At 43.7% G+C, this 20,141-nt stretch overlaps 1 protein-coding gene across 1 annotated transcript in view; it reads right to left on the bottom strand.

Annotated features, from left to right (window-relative positions):
- The window catches only part of HMCN1 (hemicentin 1), a 329,872-nt gene extending 315,789 nt beyond the window's left edge, over window positions 1–14,083 (bottom strand). The window contains 1 exon segment of the mRNA XM_034778414.1: window positions 13,497–14,083. Within this exon segment, the coding sequence (XP_034634305.1) occupies window positions 13,497–13,782 (286 nt within the window). The 5' untranslated portion in view covers window positions 13,783–14,083.
- Window positions 14,084–20,141: the final 6,058 nt, after the last annotated feature.

Below are 20,141 nucleotides of genomic sequence, written 5' to 3'. Positions count from 1 at the left end.
CCACCATGGGCTGTGATCTTGAGGGATCTTATAAGATAAACATAGTGGAAGAAAAGCTCAAGTACTGCAGAAAGTAAACTTAGTGATTCAATGGGAACTACTCTTCCCTCTGAGTTACCAACAAAACAGTGTTCCTTTGGGGTGTTAAAGGATTCTGTGCTAGCAGAGATGCCATCTTTCACAGAAGATATTAAATGGAGATCTCCACAATTTGCAGTCATTAAAGAATCAAGATTCCAGGGCACTTCTTATTAAGAGAGTTAACCTGGCCATACAGCAAACCGAATAATTACTTTTTGTCTACTTCTACATCCCATTGGCGATTGCATTCTTCACTTTCTCTCCTACACTTGTGTAGTGTTGCAATGCACTGTTAGCCAGTTGCTGAATTCCACCACAGAACTGGCTGACATGATTACTATATTTAATGTTTATGAAGCACCTTGGGATAAACTGTGATGTATACATTCATACATATAATTTTCATTTGTAATTCTTTTTTGAATAGGCTTTACCTTTCCAATTAGAAAATGGTAACTAAGGGAGAAATGGTGACTCCATTAAAGTCAAAGGCAAAACTCAATCAATGAGACCAGGATTTCATCCTAAGAGACTGCTTTTCAGGTACACTAAGGTCCCTTCAAAATGCTCCAACAGCATAAGGAAGTGTGTAGAAATGTCCCCCTTAAAATGTCCCCTGAACAACCTCCCCAGCCATGGTAGAGTGGACACAAGTGCTGTATACCAGCACTGCTCCCAGCCCTGATGTATGGGGTGGGCTGGGGACAGCTCAGGGTGTGGCTGGAGTATACTGCCCTGTGACTACTGTTCTCTGCTTCCTAGGACTACTTATAGGGAGTCCTGGGATGCAGAACATACATTGGAGCAGTCCTAAGGCTGCTCCAGTTTACACTGGATTCCAAAATACAAGGAGTGCAGAAATGGTTCTAAATCACCTTTCTCCCCCATACCTCGCCCAAGGGCAGAATAGAGTAACTGAGCATCAGACCCTAAGTTTTAACTTTTCTCACTGCTTGATTTTTTGAGTATAACAAATGATCTTTTATGGTATTTAACCTGAACTTCACGTTTTTTCCCCTTCACTGAGGGCTTTTAATATTAATATCCCACTGCACAAGGCATTTCTGTTTTATTTTTGATAACTATCTTTCAGCAAATCTGCTGTAAGTGAAAGAGATTAGCAATTCAAGAGCCAAGTATTCTGTGGTTGATGGTCAGTACTTGCAAAATTCTACCCTCCTCATCATTTCCTTTAGAATATATCACTAAAAATGATTGTATGATGAACATTAATACCTTGATTAAAGTGAGAGATGGCATGTAATATTTATGCCTCCTGGCTCACAGTGTGTTCACCTCATTGCTGTGCAGTCTCATAAAACAATTACTGATTCCAGAAGTAAAAGGGACAATGTATATAAATCTCAGGGCAGGGAAAGTGTAAAGAGCTTTATTCATAGCTTGAAGGCAGCTGGGGCTCCATGTAAGGGGACTTCCTAAAAGAATAGGGAGAGGCCAATGCTCCAGGTCAGCCAGATTGACAGGGCAGGCTGGCTAATCACAGAGTCAGGAGGCCAGGGTGGGTCCCATCCTCCAGGTGAGCTGGAATTGCCTGGGTCAGACAGAGTGGGGCCAAGCTAAGGAGAGAGCAGGGGCCCAAGCTCAGCTGGGGAACAGAGCTGTGCCAGCCAGAGGGACCAGAAAAGCAGCCCAGGAAGCAGGTCAGAGCTGGGAGCAGAGTCACGGAAGCAGCCCATAGAGCAGATCGTGTTCTGGGAGCACAGCTGCAGCCACGGGGCCAGAGAAGCAGCCCAGGGGCTGGAGGCAGAGCTGCAGCATCAGTGCTGAGGCAGAGTGAAGCCGGAGCTAGAACAGTGGAGCTAGGGCTAGGGCTCGAGCTGGAGCAGTCTGGAACCGGGTGTGGTGAGCAATTGGGGCTAGCTAAGAGGGGGACCCTGGGCAAAGGCCCCAGCGCAGAAAGACACCCCCAGCTAAGGGTCCTTGCAGGCCAGACTGGGAGGGGGGTCTTAACCCGATGGGGGGGTGACGCTGGGAGGAAGGGTCCCATCACCCAAAGCCTGGAGGTGCGTGGCCAGAGCAAATGTCCAACCCGCAGCATCCCTACAGCACAGCCAGTGCCTGAGAAGGAGGCCCAGGACCTACAAGGAATAGACTTTGAACTGCCTTGACATTCCAGAGACACTGTTTGTAATGTTCCCTGCCACAGAGCGGGGTGATGTCTTTTCCGTTTTTCCTTATTCTTTTTTAAATTAATTGTTGATTAAATATAACTTGTATTTGCTTTAAATTGTATGAAACGAATTGAAATGAAATTGAAAGGACTCTGATCCTTCTGCCAGCCCATTTCACCAGGGTAGTGCAGAAGCTAGGAAAGTTCCCCACAATAGCGGGACCATTCCTCGGCTTAAACTCCACACCTAACTTCTGTTCTGCATTTAACAAGAATCACTAGAGGTTCGATTTTATTACATGAGTGTGTGAGAGAGAGAGAGAGAGAGAGAGAGAGATTTCCCCCTCAGTACCCAATCCACAGAGGATATGAGTCTACTACAGCTCCCAAGTAAAGGACTAAGGCCTTAGCCAGTCTTGCCAACGATTGTGAAATTATTGCAAGCAACACTAGTTGTTCCTGCTGCAGGAGCTCAGGCAAAAACACAATAAGTTCCTTCCTTCATGCAATTTGTGGGGCACAAAACCAGAGAAAAAGAGATAATTCACTGAACTGGAAACCATGAGGCTATGAGTTCTAGCTCTTCCACTAATGCTGTTAATATTTCTGTGCCCTTCACAGCCCTTACTATTAAGCAAGCAAGGCCTCATATTATTACCCCAGGGACATAACTATCATTCATTCATTTTACAGATAAGATAACTGAGAACTTGAACAAGGCTATTCTGGAAACAGACTCTAATATAACAGACCCAAGTCTCATCCACTTTGCTGCATTGCCTTTCAGAAGGAACATGTCACATGTGCATGTGTAAGTCACACTAATACAGTATGGCTCTGTGTTGTCCTTTAAAGACTAGGCCACATATAGAGATTTTTGACTCTGCTACTGCCTTCACACTAACATTTGTGGTTCTTCAGCTCAAGTGGGAGGGGCCAATGTTTTTAAAACCTGACTCAGTCCTCACTAATGATCCAAACTGGGATTTTGTTATACTTGGATACAACCCCTACACCAGTGTTTCTCAATGACCGGTCTGTGGACTGGCGCTGTTCCCTGAGATCTCCCTGATACAGTTTTGGAAGGCGGCAAGCAGAGCCCTGGTATCAAAAAGGTTAAGAAACACTGCCCTAGACCACCTTCTGCTCCTAGAGCCAGGAATTCTGATGCCCAATGTTCCATTGCTGTCTCCCAAACACTTGTCACGTGACTTTGCTGGTGGATTACATGTTGCCCTCTATGGGCTGGCCCACCTAGAGTATAACAGAATGCCTTCCCAAACACCACTTACTCCTATAACAGAAGTGGAAAAGGTCTTGAGATACAAATCCTGCTTGTGGTGGAAAATAAATGTTAGTGTTAAGACTCTGTTTGAATGATTGTATATTGCATAACACTACTTAGAAATGAATTTGATATTTTAGTATTGCATATTTAGTGTTTGAACTTTGCCTCATGGGAGCTTTTAAGAACAGGATGTGGCATTTAATTATACAGTGTGGTTGAAACTGAGAACAATACATGGGAGATCTTGCCTGTGTGCCCAAGGAGTGGAAGATGCTACTTGTGTAAACTTCAGAAATTTGATTTAATAAACATATATTTTCAGAAAGCAAACCTCATTCTCAAAGCTGTAACATTATAATGAGTGGGGTTTGGATGCCTCAGGCATTGCTAATGACCTACCAAGCCTTTCACTTATAGGTCACCGGTTTGAATCCAGCACAGATGGATATGATGACACCTATGTAAGGTGATTTTGGTGGACCATGGTTCTAAATTCCATGTCACAAATTCATCATGCTGTTTCGCACTAAAATGAAAGTTCTTCATGGTAGGAACTGTGTACAGAGCCTAGCCAATGCGACCTGGATCTCAGTTGGGTCCTCTAGCAAGAACAGAGGCCAAAATCTTACTTATGAAAAATTTGCAGAAGTTGGCAACAATGTAATTGTCACAAACCTTTAGGCTGTGGGCAGAGGGAGTTCAAAAATCAGAAGACAGACCAAAAAACATGATTTAACTTTTTTGGACAATCTCACAAAATGTTGGGTCTGCCTCATGATTTTTGAACTTTTGGTGTTGGCAATAATGTCTTTTGCTCAAGCTGTAGAGGTTCCTGCTTTTAGATCTGGAGTACCTAGGTTAAACCTCTGGGGATGACCAAGATGATGGTCGTCCTATTATACACCAGTATCACAAAGGCTTCAGTAAAGGATTAATTAAGGTCACCAAACACATTTACTGTTTATCACAGAAATTTCAGTAGAGATGGACACGATATGTAGATCCTGTAGTATATCCCTTCACCTGATCAGAGTTATTGTCCACAGTTACAGTACAGTAGATTAAAAATACCAGAAATCCTTTTCTTACACATATTTGATCCTCAAAGGGTGAAAGTCAATGATTAATAAAAATATGCAAATAGGCTCCACCTTGAGTCCTAGGGTAGCTGAACATTTCTGCTGAACTGATCAGTAATGAAATAATTAACAATCCTGACATTCAAGCAAGCTTAATTAGATTTCAGATTTAGCACCTTTTGAGCTGAGTTCTTGTTTCAACCTAATCAGCAGACTCAGTAAGACAGCATTGCAGTGCTTTGCATTTGGGAAGTTATCTTTTAACCATTAATGGACAAAAACTTAAAAATACTATTCCAAGGGCACTCATTGCCCTAAGTATGCTTCCAGTGAAATTAATAATAAACCTTCCATTGAATTTGTTGAATTCAATGGAAGGAGGTTTAGGCCACTCCTGCAAATTTCTGAAAATCTCACCCATAAAGCTTAATTCTTCAGAAACTTCCGGGGCCACCAGAGAAGTGCTGGTCAGGAGAATTAGTTAGTACAGCCCGAATCTGAACTCTTATAATGGAAATAGCCTATCTCCTAGAACTGGAAGGGACCTTGAAAGGTCATTGAGTCCAGCCTCCTGCCTTCACTAGCAGGACCAAGTACTGATTTTTTTTTTCCTCCTAGATCCCTAAGTGGCCCCCTCAAGGATTAAACTCACAACCCTGGGTTTAGCAGGCCAATGCTCAAACCACTGAGCTATCCCTCCCCCCTATTGAGTAGCTAAAAACTAGGGTCAGAACAATCATACCATACTTGTTAATTTATCAGTCATATTTTATTCATTATATAGTTTAGCTACATAACAACTCATATTTCTATTGATAAAAGTAGTATTTGAATTGAGGGGAGAGGAAAAAAAAGTGATTCCTCTGCCTCTAGTGGAGTTTAGACATCACTCTGACAGCTATGCCTGGGGTAATTTTTATGCTTGGCTCACACGTATGCTTCTGGACAATACACCAGATTCCACCAAATATCAGGCGTTATCAAAACTTTTCCCCACAAGAACCTGTCCCCGAGACCTCTTCTGCAAGCACTTTATTCTTTCTCCCCTCAAAATTACCCAAACACTGGATATAAATGTGTATCAAACAATTTAGTCTACTTAGTAAGGGGGAAAGATGTCCTGAATGCAGAGGGGAAAAGCTCCTGTGCAACAGAGAACGCTCGCAGTGGAGTGGACCAGAATGTGAGAACTCAAGTTGGTGTCTTCAATGGCTGATGGACTGGAACTCCAGTTTGCCCATAAGCACTCTAGAGCAGAAGAATGAGTTAGCAAAATATGAGAGAGGGCGCCATGTGACCTGTCTCCCTAGAACGTGCACAGCTTGCACCGGTCTTGCTTAATCTCTCTCTCACACAGAAATCTTGATATCTCACTTTTTTTTCCCATGTGCAAGAATAACTGGAGGCTCTCTGGTAGCTTTACTCCACAGCATCAAGGGTCAAAAGAACCACACCCTCACATCACTGCATCTGTTTGCAAGCCTCAAAGCCATTGTACCAGCTTTAGTAAAACATCCTGAATGGTTCTTTCCACTGCCACCACACAGGATGCAAAGAATGCTTGTGCTACAACACACTGTTGCACATAAAAGACCAATCCTAGTATACTCTGAAAACTCATCCACACATCTATTCCCACTGAAATTGCTAGTTCTAGGGATGCAACAGGGATATGGTGCATTAACTAGAAAGCTATACAGTTATATATCAATCCATTTTCCTGCTCCCCACTAAAACATAAGGTCTGAGGTTTGAAGTGTTTCCCTCTGTGACATTCTGTACTTCGGGGGAACACCCTACACCCCTATGTTCATCCTTATAATATGATTGTGTGGTATCCAATGCAAAGTTTGTCATGTTGGGTGTCTTTGGAAGGCTCATGATGTACTGAGCATTGTTGTTATGGTAATGTTATAGTAATTGTTGTTATAGTAATGTTATAGGTTGTAATTTCATGTATATAGTTATGAGGCAGAAAATATGTCCTGATAGCTTAAGCAAACCCAGGCAAAAACTCTCCAGAAGCAGAGGAGTAGTTCACACCTCATCAGGGCATGTATGGGACAAACCCAGCCCAGCCTCACAGGAACAAAGGACACTGGCCTAGGCAACAACAAAGGATCTGTTGGACTCTTGAGTGAGTCACCCCCCTTCCTTTGGTCAGTTTGGGACTGCAATGACATAATGCTCACCTGACTCTGAAGGGGGGAGGCAAAGCCAAGAGGGAAGAAAGGACATGATAAAAGGGAGCGACGTTTGCCATGCTCTTCCTCTCTCTTCCACCTCCATCTACAGACCTCACCACCAAGCGACTGAAGCGCTGATCAAAGGGGAGAGCCTGGCTGAAGGGCAACCAACCAGCCTGTGGTGAGAAGCATCTAAGTTTGTAAGGACATTGAAAGTATTAAGATCAGCTTAGAATGCGCTTTGCTTTTATTTCATTTGACCAAATCCGACTTGTTATGCTTTGACTTATAATCATTTAAAATCTATCTTTGTAGTTAGTAAATCCTGTTTGTTTATCCTACCTGAAGCAGTGCGTTTGGTTTGAAGCGTGTCAGAGATTCCCCTTGGAATAACAAGCCTGGCATGTATCAATTTCTTTGTTAAATTGACAAACACATATAAGCTTGCAATGTACAGCAGGCATAACTGGACACTGCAAGACGGAGGTTCCTAGGTTGTGCAGGGACCGGAGATATTGGCTAGTGTCATTCAGTTGCAAAATCCAAGGAGCAGCTTACATGTCAGATGCTGTGCGTGAACAGCCCAGGAGTGGGGGTTCTCACAGCAGAGCAGGGTAAAGCTGGCTCCCAGAGTCAAGGATTGGAGTGACCTAGCAAATCACTGTCTGGATAACACCACAGGGGAACGTCACACCCTCCCCATGGGAACACAAGAGAATTATGTTCAGAAAGTCCCCTCCTCTATCTCCCCCAGGGGATAGAATAGGTAAAAGGCCTTCTTATCTAGGGTGCCTCTAATATACTTTAACCTCCTAAAGTAAAAGTGGCTTCAGGCAGCCAATTTAAATGAGTTCATAAATAGCCTGAAAACTTTACTAGACACCCATTAGCCAGAGGACTATACCTCCTGGACAAAGGCTTATACAAGTGATGAGTGATGGCCCAAAATGGGAAAATTCAAGGCAACACACTGGAGATAAGCTATCAGAGGAGCTCTGAATACCACAGTAATACTGGCAAGTGTCTTATTAATTTTATTTTGCCGTTGCTTGGGAAACTTATAAGCAACAGCAGAGGCAATGCTATTGTCTATTTATAGACAGAAATACATTGGTTCATATTTGCAACCATAAGGGAATACTTTTAAATCAAAGTTCAAATTGTGCAGAGATAGATGGCTTACTGTTACTCACTGGGGACAATATACCATGCATTATGTGCAAGTGGATTTTTCAGTGCTGTAGTTGACACAAAGAAGGGTTCATATTTTACCATTCCTGCACACAGCTTCACATCTCTCTTTACCATTGATTAGGCTACACTGCAGCACTTTTTCATTTCAAAAGTATGAAACCTTTTAATTCAGTGCCACTAAAAGGTCTGTTGTTATGCCTTGTGTTGTCCCCAAGACATATAATCATGTATCCAAAAAGAACCCTCCTATGGCCTTCTGAACATGTTCCAAACTATTGTATAGCACAGCAACCAATACATTGTAATGACAATGCCAGCCAACAGTATGTCAAAGTAATGACACTGTAAAGTTAAACATGGTATTGTGACCGTACTCCTTTTCAGGATTAGTGGGCAAAGCACAGAAGTGGGACTATTTGAGATGTGGTTCTATCCGCAGCTCTGCCACAGATGACAGACCCATTATGTGACTCTAAAAAAGTCATTTAGCTTTGCTAAACCTCTTTCCCCGTCTGTAAAATGGAGATAATACTTTCCTACCACCTATAGGCATGACATAAAACCTAATTCATTTATGTTTGTGAAGTGCTTTGAGAGCCTCAGATTGATGATCCTGCAGAAGTGCAAGGTGTTAATTAGCAAGTATTATCAAATTCACTAGAATGTTCACACAATCCTCAGTGTGACATTATTACAGAAACACAACTTCCATCAAATTCTCAAGAGAAAATAAGACCCATGTCTAAAACAAATACATATAAAAAGTTTTTCAATAAAATTACACAAACAACAACAATTATTGGTTCTCATGTGGTCCAAAACATTCAAGTTAAACATAGCAGAATTTACAAACAGAACATTGTACTCCATTTCTGAGGAGCTGGGTTGGGAGTGGGAACCTTCCTAAACATTTGGGGCCTAATTTTAAAATGCGTTCCTTTTATAAGAAGATCTGGAATCTGGGTGTCACATTAAGGTGCCATATTTATAACTGGGCTACCTTTAAAAATACAAGATGTGTACAACATATTGTTCATGTTCTCTCAGTTACATATCTAATGCATTAGCTGAAATTTATATTTCATGGTAAAGTAATTATCTTACCTTCATTTTTCCTTGTAAATTAAGATAAAATTATGATTGTTTATTCTTTAAAACAGACATTTACTAAAAATATTTGTTTAAAATACAGCCAGAACCACATGGGACCAAATTCCTTTCTGGTGTGACTCCATTTGCTTTAACAAAGTAGCACCAAGGATTCATCTGTCCCATTAGTCTCATTTTCCATTCCAAAATTCCTTCATGGCATAAAAGAGCGAGCTGGCTGGCCACAGTCATTAAATACAGGCATTCTGGATCTGGTCCTACTCCCACTGAACTCAATGAGAGTTAACTAGTGGGATGTCAGAACCAAACACAGACAACTGCAAAAATAGTCTTTGATCTTGAGCTTTAGTTCTGATGCAAAATTTCCCTGTGCCAACCCTCCTTAATTTAGTTTTGTAATAAAACTTTGCCATGGGATATAAATGTTTGCTGGAGATTTCTTTGTCAATAGCAACCTGCACAGTCTATGCAACTTCTACTTTCTTCTTTAGGCATTGGCAAACTGATTGCCAAACCCCACTCAGATATACTGGATGCTTCACAAGTACATGGAACTTAACACAGTGGTTAGTTATTATCAGAAGACTGGTCTGGGGTTAAAAAAGGGGTGGAATGGGATTGATCAAAACTACCCAAAATTTCAATGGAGGGATAAGATACAATCAGAACCTAAATCCAGAACTTAGTTTTGTGCGGACCACCATTCTGGACCAATCCAAATCCCAGATTCCAACTCTCAAACTATAGGTATTCAATCTCTCTCTAAATAGGTCCCATCTCTAGTGGTTAATTTTTTCTCTTCTACAAGGGGACAGTCATTTGGCTTAGGTGTTATTAAAACTGTATTCATCTCCACCACCTCAAAAACACATTGTGTCCATACATTTATACTGCAGCATTGAGATAACATATAACATACTGTACAATATATTACCATTTGTGTCCGAGATAACAGGACTTTTAAAGAACTCAGAAGTCATTTGATAGTTTGTGTGTCAGAAATGGATAAGCAGGGCACAATCTTTTTTTTTAATGAACATTTACTTGATGTGATGCACCAAATAACTTTTTGTTTAAAAAAAAATTATGACTGACAAGACTGGACTTTCCTAATAAGCATGGCACACTGGAAGAGCCTCAAAGTCTTTCAAATGACATCACAGCTGAGACCACGACACGCAAAGATAGTGGAAGTCTTTGAAGATGAAGGTCTAATTACCTATTGCATTCATACTGTGGTCCCACACTCCTTGCAGGACACCTGTTGGAAAGTATACATAATGGACACCAACACCTCACAAAAAAAGAAGAACTAGCCAGTTTGCCTATCTGGCAGCTGAGCATAAGGCAAATCACAGAGTGGAATCATTCAAATCTTAAATAATGACCAGACAGGCATAACTTAAAGAATCTCTCATAGCCACCACTTCAACTAACAGAATTTCAAAAAGAATAGCATTAGATATGGGCCAAGAAATGGGACACAATGCAGTCTGAGAGCCAGTGATTATTATTCTAGGCCAGGTCTACACTACCCCCCTAATTCGAACTAAGGTACGCAACTTCAGCTACGTGAATAACGTAGCTGAAGTTCGAAGTACCTTAGTTCGAATTAGTTCGAACTTACCTTGGTCCACACGCGGCAGGCAGGCTCCCCCGTCGACTCCGCGGTACTCCTCTCGGCGAGCTGGAGTACCGCAGTCGACGGCGAGCACTTCCGGGTTCGACTTATCGCGTCCAGACTAGACGCGATAAGTCGAACCCAGAAGTTCGATTTCCAGCTGTCGAACTAGCGGGTAAGTGTAGCCAAGGCCCTAGATTTGTAGGAATTCGACTCTGTACTAGATCCATAAGATTAGTGACCAATTCTGGAACACAGAGTTTCTTAACCATCTTCTGAAGCACCTGGTATTGGCCACTCTCAGCGATAGGATACTGGACTTGACACATCAGAGTCTGATCAGATATGGCAATTGCTGTATTCCTATGATTCAAGGTAGAAGAAGCCAATATGGGAGAAATTGCTATTGGCTTGTGGGGGAGGGGGGGAGGGAAATTACAGAAGTAGAGTTTTCAAAAATTAAGAAAGCAAAAATTATTGTAGATTTAAGACAACAGTATTTATTTTCCACTTTAAAACATTCACTGAAGTGGACCAAATGATCACTTTGTACAAAATCTTGACTTCCAAGGCTATATGTGGAAGCTGAGCTTTCATCTAAAGATGCAAAACAGATTATAATAATGTAAAATTTGATACTGCAAACAGGCTTTGCTGAATGCTTTCCAATGTATAAGGGTTTAGTTATCATTTTAATTACTAAATGAAATGTTAACATTTAAGTAATCAAGGAAAGGGATTTCCTGGGAGGTGGAAGGAAAGAGACAATGAGGGGAGGGGGCTTCCTGGGTTTTGGGAAAGAAAGTGGCACTGGAATTGTGGTTCCTGTGCATTGGGGGGAGCAACAAAGAGGGATGGAAGACAGAGGTGGGAAACCAGACTGAAATGAGAGCAAGGAGACTGCAGAGACAGTGAAAAGAGGAGGGGAGTGAGAGACTGTAAAAGGAAAAACCATAGGGAAGAGTAGGCAAAAGACATAGAGTGACTGAGGGAGAGAACACAAAGGGGATTGGAATGAAAAGAGGATTTATGGAAATGAGATTTAAAAGTAACCTGCAATACAAGCAAAACATTGAAAGAATCACTGAAATATAAGTTGGGTGTCCTACACAAAGCTAGGGAGGAGCAAAGGGAAGGAGCAAATCTATACTAACTTTTTTTTTTTTGATGTCTTTGCCTGACAAAAATTACCTTCCTGCTTTTGGGTTTGAGAAAAGTGTTCCAAAACAAATCATCCTAAAAAGCAGAGCAGCTGGTTAGCTGTTATAGTGAATCACTCTATGTGGGGAATTTTTTTCTGTTTAGAATGCATTTGGTCAATCTTCCATTGAAAAATAAAAGTTTTAAAATTAAAAGGCAAGAAAATCAAAAGGGAACTGTCAACCTGAAATCCAGATGATTTTTTTAAAATGACATAAAAGTTGTTTCAGACCCTACAGTCAACCCAGAATCCCCCCTAGCTGATTTTTGTGGCTTTACAGTCACCATATCCTATTTTTTAAGTGTGTGTTTCAGGCAGCAACAGAAAGACAAAGGAAACTGACTGCCTTCACAGAAGAAATAGTGAAACTCACTGGTTTCATAGAAGGCAGTCTGATATCATGATGGACAACCTTATAAAAACATAGTAAATATAAAAATGCATCAAATAGACATACTGAAAAAAGAAAATATGATTTTTTCAATAATCTTTCAGCATTATAGATATTAGCTGTTATTTTTGACAATATCAGGTAAACATTTTGCAGGCAGATATCTGGAAGGGGGTGGTTCTCTTTTTTACATTGATGGCGTCACTCAAAGCGCCTAAATATCTGAAATCGGGGGAAGGGAGTCCTACCTGAGTTCCTGTGACTGATTCCTAGAATGTTGCAATCTGAAGTGTCTCAGAGGAAACTAGAACCAGGAAACTCATGTTCTAAAACAGATTTTTTTGGTTTGGGATTTTGTTAAAAAAAGTTTGGTTTGAACTTCTGTGTGTGCTGGCTACTTCAAGACACTAAGAGAGGTTTGACAAGGGAAGAGGAGAAAGCCAGAGAAAAAGGATAGGAAAAGGACAAAAAACAGATACTGAAAAACAGGAAAGCAAGATGTACAGCAGAAAGGGAAAGACGTGAGCTACAAAAGCAGCACAGTAAAATAGCTACTTGTTTCACAGAAAGCTTGTTGAAGAAGTACACGAAGACTACAAACAAATGTGCGATTTTTTCAGAGGAGGCAGGAGACGTGATTCTGTTGGTGTAGGTGATGGAACTCTGTAGTCCAAAATTCTTTTATGTTCTTTAGTAGGACGAAGTCTAGTTTTAACATAAAATGGCTTTTGCAAGAGCAATAGTGGATCCTTTCATAGTCTGTGTGCGTGTGCATGTTTTAAAATCAATTTGTGTGTATCTGATGGGGAAATACAGGCGTAATCAGCACTCAGAGGTGACAATGCATATTTGTGTATGCACATGACAGGAGGGAGTGAGTTAACAGAATGTAACTTGTTATTGGCAAATTATTCTGGTTGAGAATTCCATATAAAAAGGGTGACAGACATTAAACAAGATATGTATGCATTGATCTATGAAAGTGCACGAAGTTGACTTTTATTTTTTATTTCATTTCCCAGGAGAATTCTGTGCTTTGTGCTACTTGCTCACCCTTTCTAAAATGTGGTTGCAACCCTTTGCCTTTACATATTAAATACTGCATTTACTTAATTCAGCAGATGACACCAAAATCTTAACACACATACACACACACACACACACACACACATAGATCTTCCCAGTTAATTGGACTTGGAAAAATATTTCCTTACCTGGATCGTGGAAAGGCACCAAAGCAAAGTTGTAAAGTGGTTTCTTAGGTCTTTTCAGAGAGGTTTCCAAAATTTTAGATGCCCCTTCAATAACTTGAACTAAGTCATCATACATAGAGCCAGTCACATCAAACACAAATGCCAAGGTGGATGCTCCCTCTGGGATTTCTTCAGCTCTGGGCTCCTCTGCACTGGCATCTTGTGCATAGCAAGAAGAAAAGAGAGCCAGCAAGAATCCTATGCAGAATCCCACTCTCCAGATAGGGATATTTCCACGGGAAATCATTTTTCTCCCCAGTGCCTAAGTAGCGTGCTTAGTACTCACTAAGTGTCAGAGGGCTTCCACTGCAGTGGAGAAATACATTTGAACTTTTTAAAAAACAAACAAAACAAAACCTTTTCTGCACAACTTAGATCTGAATTGCTCTTCCCCTCACACCCACACACTCCACCAGCCCTTTGAGAGAGGAAGGGAGACTGATGCAGCAGCTTTTGTTTGTGTGTAATTTCTGGTTTCTCTCCCTTCCCTTTCTACTTGTCTGCAGGACTACTGTAGTGTCTCATGGAGAGAGAGAGAGAGAGTCCCATCTATGCCCTACTGTGTGTGTTGCTGCTGCTGCTGGAATCTTTGGCAAGAGGCAGAGAGAGGCTCCCAATGTGCTGCTGCTGCTGCTGTTGGAGTCTTTGGCCAGAGCCTGAGGTTCCCAACTGCTGCTGTGAGACACAAGGAGCGGATGCCTAGCCCAGCCTCGGCTTCCCATTGGTCACCCGTTCTCCCCCTGCATTTGCCTTAGAGGCCCTTTTTCAGGGAGACTTTTAAACATGTTTATTGGGTCACTTGAGTGCCACAGAATCACTTGGAGCAAAACCTTCAGTGATAACAATAAAAGCAGGACTGAGCCATAAGCAGGAAATTCGCCCCAGATGTGTGGTTTCCCCACCACTCTGTGACAGTCAGGGGAGCTGAATGTTTCCATTAGTGATTAGGAACAATGTACTCACCAGGATTGGGTCTGCACATTCCTGAGCTAGGAGGACATGGATAATCCTAGTACTCCCTCTCAACCTGAGGGGCGGGGAGATCCTGATATGAACCCCTCCTTCCACAAAGGGGAAAATAAGCTGACTGCCCCTCACAACCTGCCAGGGGGCTGGGGGGGGAGGGAGGGAGAAGAAATATTTCCACTGGGCAGTGCAACCCAAGGAATTTCCCCAGTGACCCTCGGTCCCCCCCACACACACACACACCCCAGCTCTTCTCCATTCACTTACATTTGCAGTGATCTGGAGTAAAAAGAAATCACAGTGGCCTACATCCTTCCAATCTCTTTGTGGTCTAGCTAGCTAGCCTAACCCACACACTACTCAAGCTTTCACTCCTACAAGTGGAGAGTGAGGCAGGGATTTCCCTACACCCCTCCTAGGTGTAACCCCCCCCCCCGCACTCCCCCACCCCCCCCCCCCCTCAGTTTTGTGAATTAATTACATGCAGTGATGCCAATTTAGTGACTGTTTGGAAATTTGAATTGAAATTGAAACATTAATACACACTTTAAAAGCATATACAGTGTATGATAAAATATGTGTATCTGAAAAAGTAGAATAGATTTGAAAAGTTTGAACATAGACTAGCTTCCTTATACAGCTGTTGTTTTTTATGACAATGTCATTCATTTCGGTGATGTTGGCCAACTTAATAATTTCAAATGATGATTTGTAAGCAAAGTCTAAATGAGCTCTCCCTGACAGCTAGTGATGAGCTGGGGGCTGGGGGGAAAGGTTTCAGGACCAGATTGTATTTACATTCACACCTAATCTACCTAGGTATCCAGCAAACAGAGCTGCATTGCCCAAGTGATAGATTTTGGCTGGGGTTGGGTTACATATCACTTGAATGTGGGGGGGAGGGGGACAAAATGTTGTTATTCTTATTGTAAGAGTAAAGGGCAGTAGAACTGTACTTAGCCTGTTCTGATTGAGGGCATCAAGAGAGAGTGTGGGGACAGGTGTTTTGTTTGATGGTCTGCTTAAGTCACAAGTACTATTTGACTTGCCCCTCTTCACTGTTTAAAGACAGAGCTGATTAGGCTCCATAGATAGTCTTTTGTTTTGGTAAGTGACCACTACAGCTGAAATAACTGATAATCAGGTCTAAATGCTTAGACCTGCTGTTGGACAGTGTTTCTGTGGAAGAGACGGCCCAGTCTGCACTAGCAGTGAGGTTTCCCCACTGAGAGCTCAGTTGAAATCACTGAGAACTGTGTGGAACCTCAAGAGACCAACTAGCAGAGGTCACAGTGGCAGGTGGCAGCAGAAGGTGATGGCGCAGGGCCATTGGCAACAGAGCGATGGAATGAACGGTGGCACAACAACAGTGGCCAGAGCAAACAGTGAACAGCTGGAGGAACAAGCAAGGTGCCTTCTTGCCCCCCATGTGGGAAGTGAACTCATGTGAAAGGACCTCTGAATTCTGAGTCTCCACTGACCAAGGACAACACTGATGAGTGTTAATGAGGCTGTTAAGAATGCTGGAGACACAACAAAGTTCATGTGAACAAACATGGCTGTGGCATCACACTTTCTATTTAAGCAAGAGATACCACACGCTACAAACTGGAGACCAATGTTATGTGCATTATCACTTGTTCATCCTGAAGTTGAACACTGGTTCCGAACAAGACCAGCAAATGCTCATTATCTTTCTGCAAGAAACTCGACTGACTGGCTAGAAGCATGTGGTGCAACAGTGAAAGATTCAACAGTCGAAAAAGTAAAGAACTCTCTCACCACATTCAAAAAATTTGCATACATGGCTGATGAATACACCAATGCAAATGGGCATCAAGTATTAAGTCATTGTGTATGTTATCTTGATGTCAGTGATAGGCCAGTAGATGCATTTCTAGATGTTCAAGTTATAGAAGACACAAGAGCTGCATCTATGACAACCCACAGCTTAGAAGAGTTAAATGCTTGTGAATTGGACCCCAAAGAGATGGCTGCTTGTGCATTTGATGGAGCTGCAAACTTCTCTGGAAGACATGGTGGAGTACGAGCTTTGCTCAGAGAAAAGTGTAACCCTAATCTCTCCTATACACACTGCAGAGGCCATCTACTCCAACTAGCACTAGTATGAGCTGCAGACTCTTCAAAAGACATTAAAAAAGCTATACATTTAATATCTTCATTATATTCTTTTTTCAGCAAGAGTCCAGAAAGACTGAATATCTTGGAAAATATAGCAGATACACTGGGACTGAAGTTCAAATTAGTCCAACCTGAGAAAACTCTCTGGTTTTCTCATGAGCGATCCTTGGCTGTTGTCTTTAAATTACTCCAGCCGTTATTACTGGCTTTGGAAAGTACCTACCAAGATGGGATGGATCTAAGTAGTGAGGCTGGTGGATTACTTTTGCTACTACGTTCAGAGAAGACGATTGCCATTCTCTCTCTTGTAAGTCTACTTTTGAAACCACTTGGGTCATTAAACAATGCCATCCAGGCTTCTGCTACAACAGTAGTAGATCTTTGTCCAGCAATAGAAGCTACATTTGGATCAATCAGAGAGCTATCCATTGAAAAAGTACTGGAAGAAGCAAAGACTTCAGTCCAGAAGTTGATTAATGAAGGTATTTTTATTGATCCTTAAGTGAAGAGGACAAGAAGTGTTTGTTAAGACAACTGAAAAAGTACACAGACTTGATTCTTAAAAATCTACAACAGCAACTTCTAGATTCTACTCAACCTCTATGTAGCTTTTACAGATCCCTGTCCTATAAAACACTGACAGTTGAGTGGAGTGAGGCACTACCAGCAATGGGGCTACCATGTGCTCAAGATAGAATAGAGAATTTGAACACAGAGTGGAATATCATACAACGAATGAATGAAGATTGGACTTCAACTGCTTTTTTATCATCACTAGTGGCTCGACCCGATCTTTGTGTTCTGTTTCCTGGGATGAAAGAAGTAGGAATTCATCTCTTGCTCCTCCCAGTCACAACAGCTACAGCTGTTCTTTTGCCTCATTGAATAGAATTTTGTGTTCTGAAAGAAGTTGCTTTCTGCCTGATCATGTGAATGAACTAATGAGCCTATCAATTGAAGGAATTGAAGTACTGGACACATGAGAAGCCACCAAAGATGAACACACTGCATTTAATAAATTCATTAACAGAGTTGTGCAAAATTATAACAAGAAACCAAGAAGGATGTAGATGTAGTGCTTCATACAAGGCTTGAGTAGCCAACTTTAATTTGTGTGATGGTTTTAAAACATGAGTTAAATCTAATAAAATGGTCATGAAACATTTTTCAGTTTTTACTATGGTGCCATACAGCTCACCTTCGCCCTCACGGTCTCACTCCTCATCGGCCCTGACCCTTGCGACCCCCATACATTCGAACACCCCCCCTAATTTCAATTCCTGGGGAAAACACTGGAGTGAGGTGTTATTTCTTTAATATTTGGAGACACTCGGATATTAAAATGCTGGAGGGCCATAAAAACAAATGGATAGATAAGCTGCTAACAGACAGAAAAGAGCAGCCTATATCACCCTACCACTACAAAAGTGGAAGGAGGGTCACAATCAACACTAAAGTGGCAGCAGGTATTTTCTACCACTTTCCTCAGTCTGTCCCTCCTCCCTCCGACAGATGAAACACTGGTGGGAAGGGTGGCACATGCCCTGCCCCCAATTTTTTGCCCCCTTCTTCCCCTCTATTTCTTGTTGAATACCAGTGTTCATTATCTAGCTGGCTAGTTGCTACTCCTGGTCTGTTCCACTGGCACTGCAGCCTCCAAATGCTTCTGGGGACCTGGCAACTCAACAGAGCTGCAGCGAGCTGGATCACCAGATAGTCCACCCCCAGTAGCTGGACTTCACGTTTCCCTCCCCAGGGAACATGCCAAGTTTCAAACATGCCAAGATTCTAATCTCTTAAAGCAGATGCCTGGAGTCCTACCTCACAGAAGCAATCCAAGGAGCCCTAGAAGTGGCAGTTCAGCACCATGAGCAAACTGAGTGTGAAAGGAGGCAGCATTCAGGAGAAAATTCCTTAGAAATGTGGGGGAGGGTGTGTGTGTGCACGCACGTACACACACACACACACACACACTCATCTCCTTGGGGACATAGATAGCAATGCAGAATGGGGAATAACAACAATATGGACTGTGGTGTCCTGGGAGAAAGGCAGCAGTAAAAGTGGGTGATAGGGTTGCCAGGTGTCTAGCTTTCAACCACAAAGTCCGGTTACCCACAGTAACCAGCCTCTGCCACCATGGGGCAGGAAGAGCAGCAGCTGTGGCTAGAGCCTAGGGGAGCTGCTCTCTGCTCAGCTGCTCACAGAGAGAAGTGGGTGGCTGGTTCCCGACTGGCTCCAGCCTCTCCAGCACAGAGGTAGGTACATGGAGGAATCCTGTCCACCCCCCTCTGCCCCGCTGTGCCCCAGTTTCCCTGCTGTCACAAAGTGTGGGGGAGTCAGGGCCCTGCACCCCCACTTCCTGCAATTCACCATGACTCTCATCCAGCCAGTAAAATGGAAGGTTTATTGGACGACAGGAACACAGTCCCAAGCAGAGCTTGTAGATACAACCAGGACCCCTCAGTCAAGTCCTTCTGTGGGGCAGGGAGCTTAGACCCCAGTCCTGGGGTTCCCTCCGTTTCCAAAAGCTCCAAAAACTGAACCCCCCTCCAGCAGTCTCACCCAGCCTCCCCCCAGCTCCTCCTCCAGCGTTTGTCCAGTTTCCTGTGCAAAAGGTGTCACCTGTCCCCAACCTCCCCTCCTAGGTTCAGGTTACATGCTCAGGTATCGTCCCTCAAGTTAAGTCACACCCTGGTATCCCATCACCAATGCAGACAGTCCCAACAAAACTCCCCCGCAACACTCCCCGGTCAATCTGCCCCACTCCCTACTCTGTCACACCCTGCCCTGGCCCCTTGCTCCAGGGACTGACCCCCCTCCCTCTGCCTTGCCATGCCCTGACTGCGCAGGCAGGCAGGCTCTGCATCAGCTCCTCCCAGCCGGCTCTGCAGTTGGCAGGTGAGTCCTGGGACAGGGAGAGAGCGAGCGACGGAGGGAGGGGGAGAGAGAAGCGAGGGGGTCCTGGAGGAAGAGGCATGGCAGGGCCTTGTGGAAAGGAGCAGGGCAGGCCAGGGCCGGCTTTAGGCCGATTCAGCCGATTCGGCTGAATTTGGCCCCGCGCCAAGAGGGCCCCTCGCTGCAGCTGTCCACCCCGCCCCCAGCTCACTTCCCCCTCCTCCCCTCCCCTGCACGCCCCGCCCCCTCCCCTGCTTCCCGCGAATCAGAGATTCACGGGAAGTCTGAGACGAAGCAGGGGCGGGCCAGCAGCACGAGGTAAGCTGGGGTGGGGGCGCGAGAAGGGCTCCGGGGAGGCGCGGCCCGTTCCCGCAGGCCCCAGCGGCTCTGGCCCGGCTTGGCTCCAGCCCGGCCCCCAGGGCCCGACTCCGGCCCGGTCCCCACGGCTCGGGTCCCCCCCCCCCCCCCCGCCCCCCCCCCCCCCCCCCCTCCCCCCCCCCCCCCCCCCCCCCCCCCCCCCCCCCGGCCCCCCCCCCCCCCCGATCATAGTGCCCCCCCCAGGCCTCCTGCCCCCCCCCCTCACAAGGCACTTATCCTCTC

Source organism: Trachemys scripta, chromosome 8 (assembly GCF_013100865.1).
Source record: "Trachemys scripta elegans isolate TJP31775 chromosome 8, CAS_Tse_1.0, whole genome shotgun sequence".
In the NCBI taxonomy this organism is placed as follows: Eukaryota; Metazoa; Chordata; order Testudines; family Emydidae; genus Trachemys; species Trachemys scripta.
This window is presented reverse-complemented; position numbering and strand designations above follow the sequence as displayed.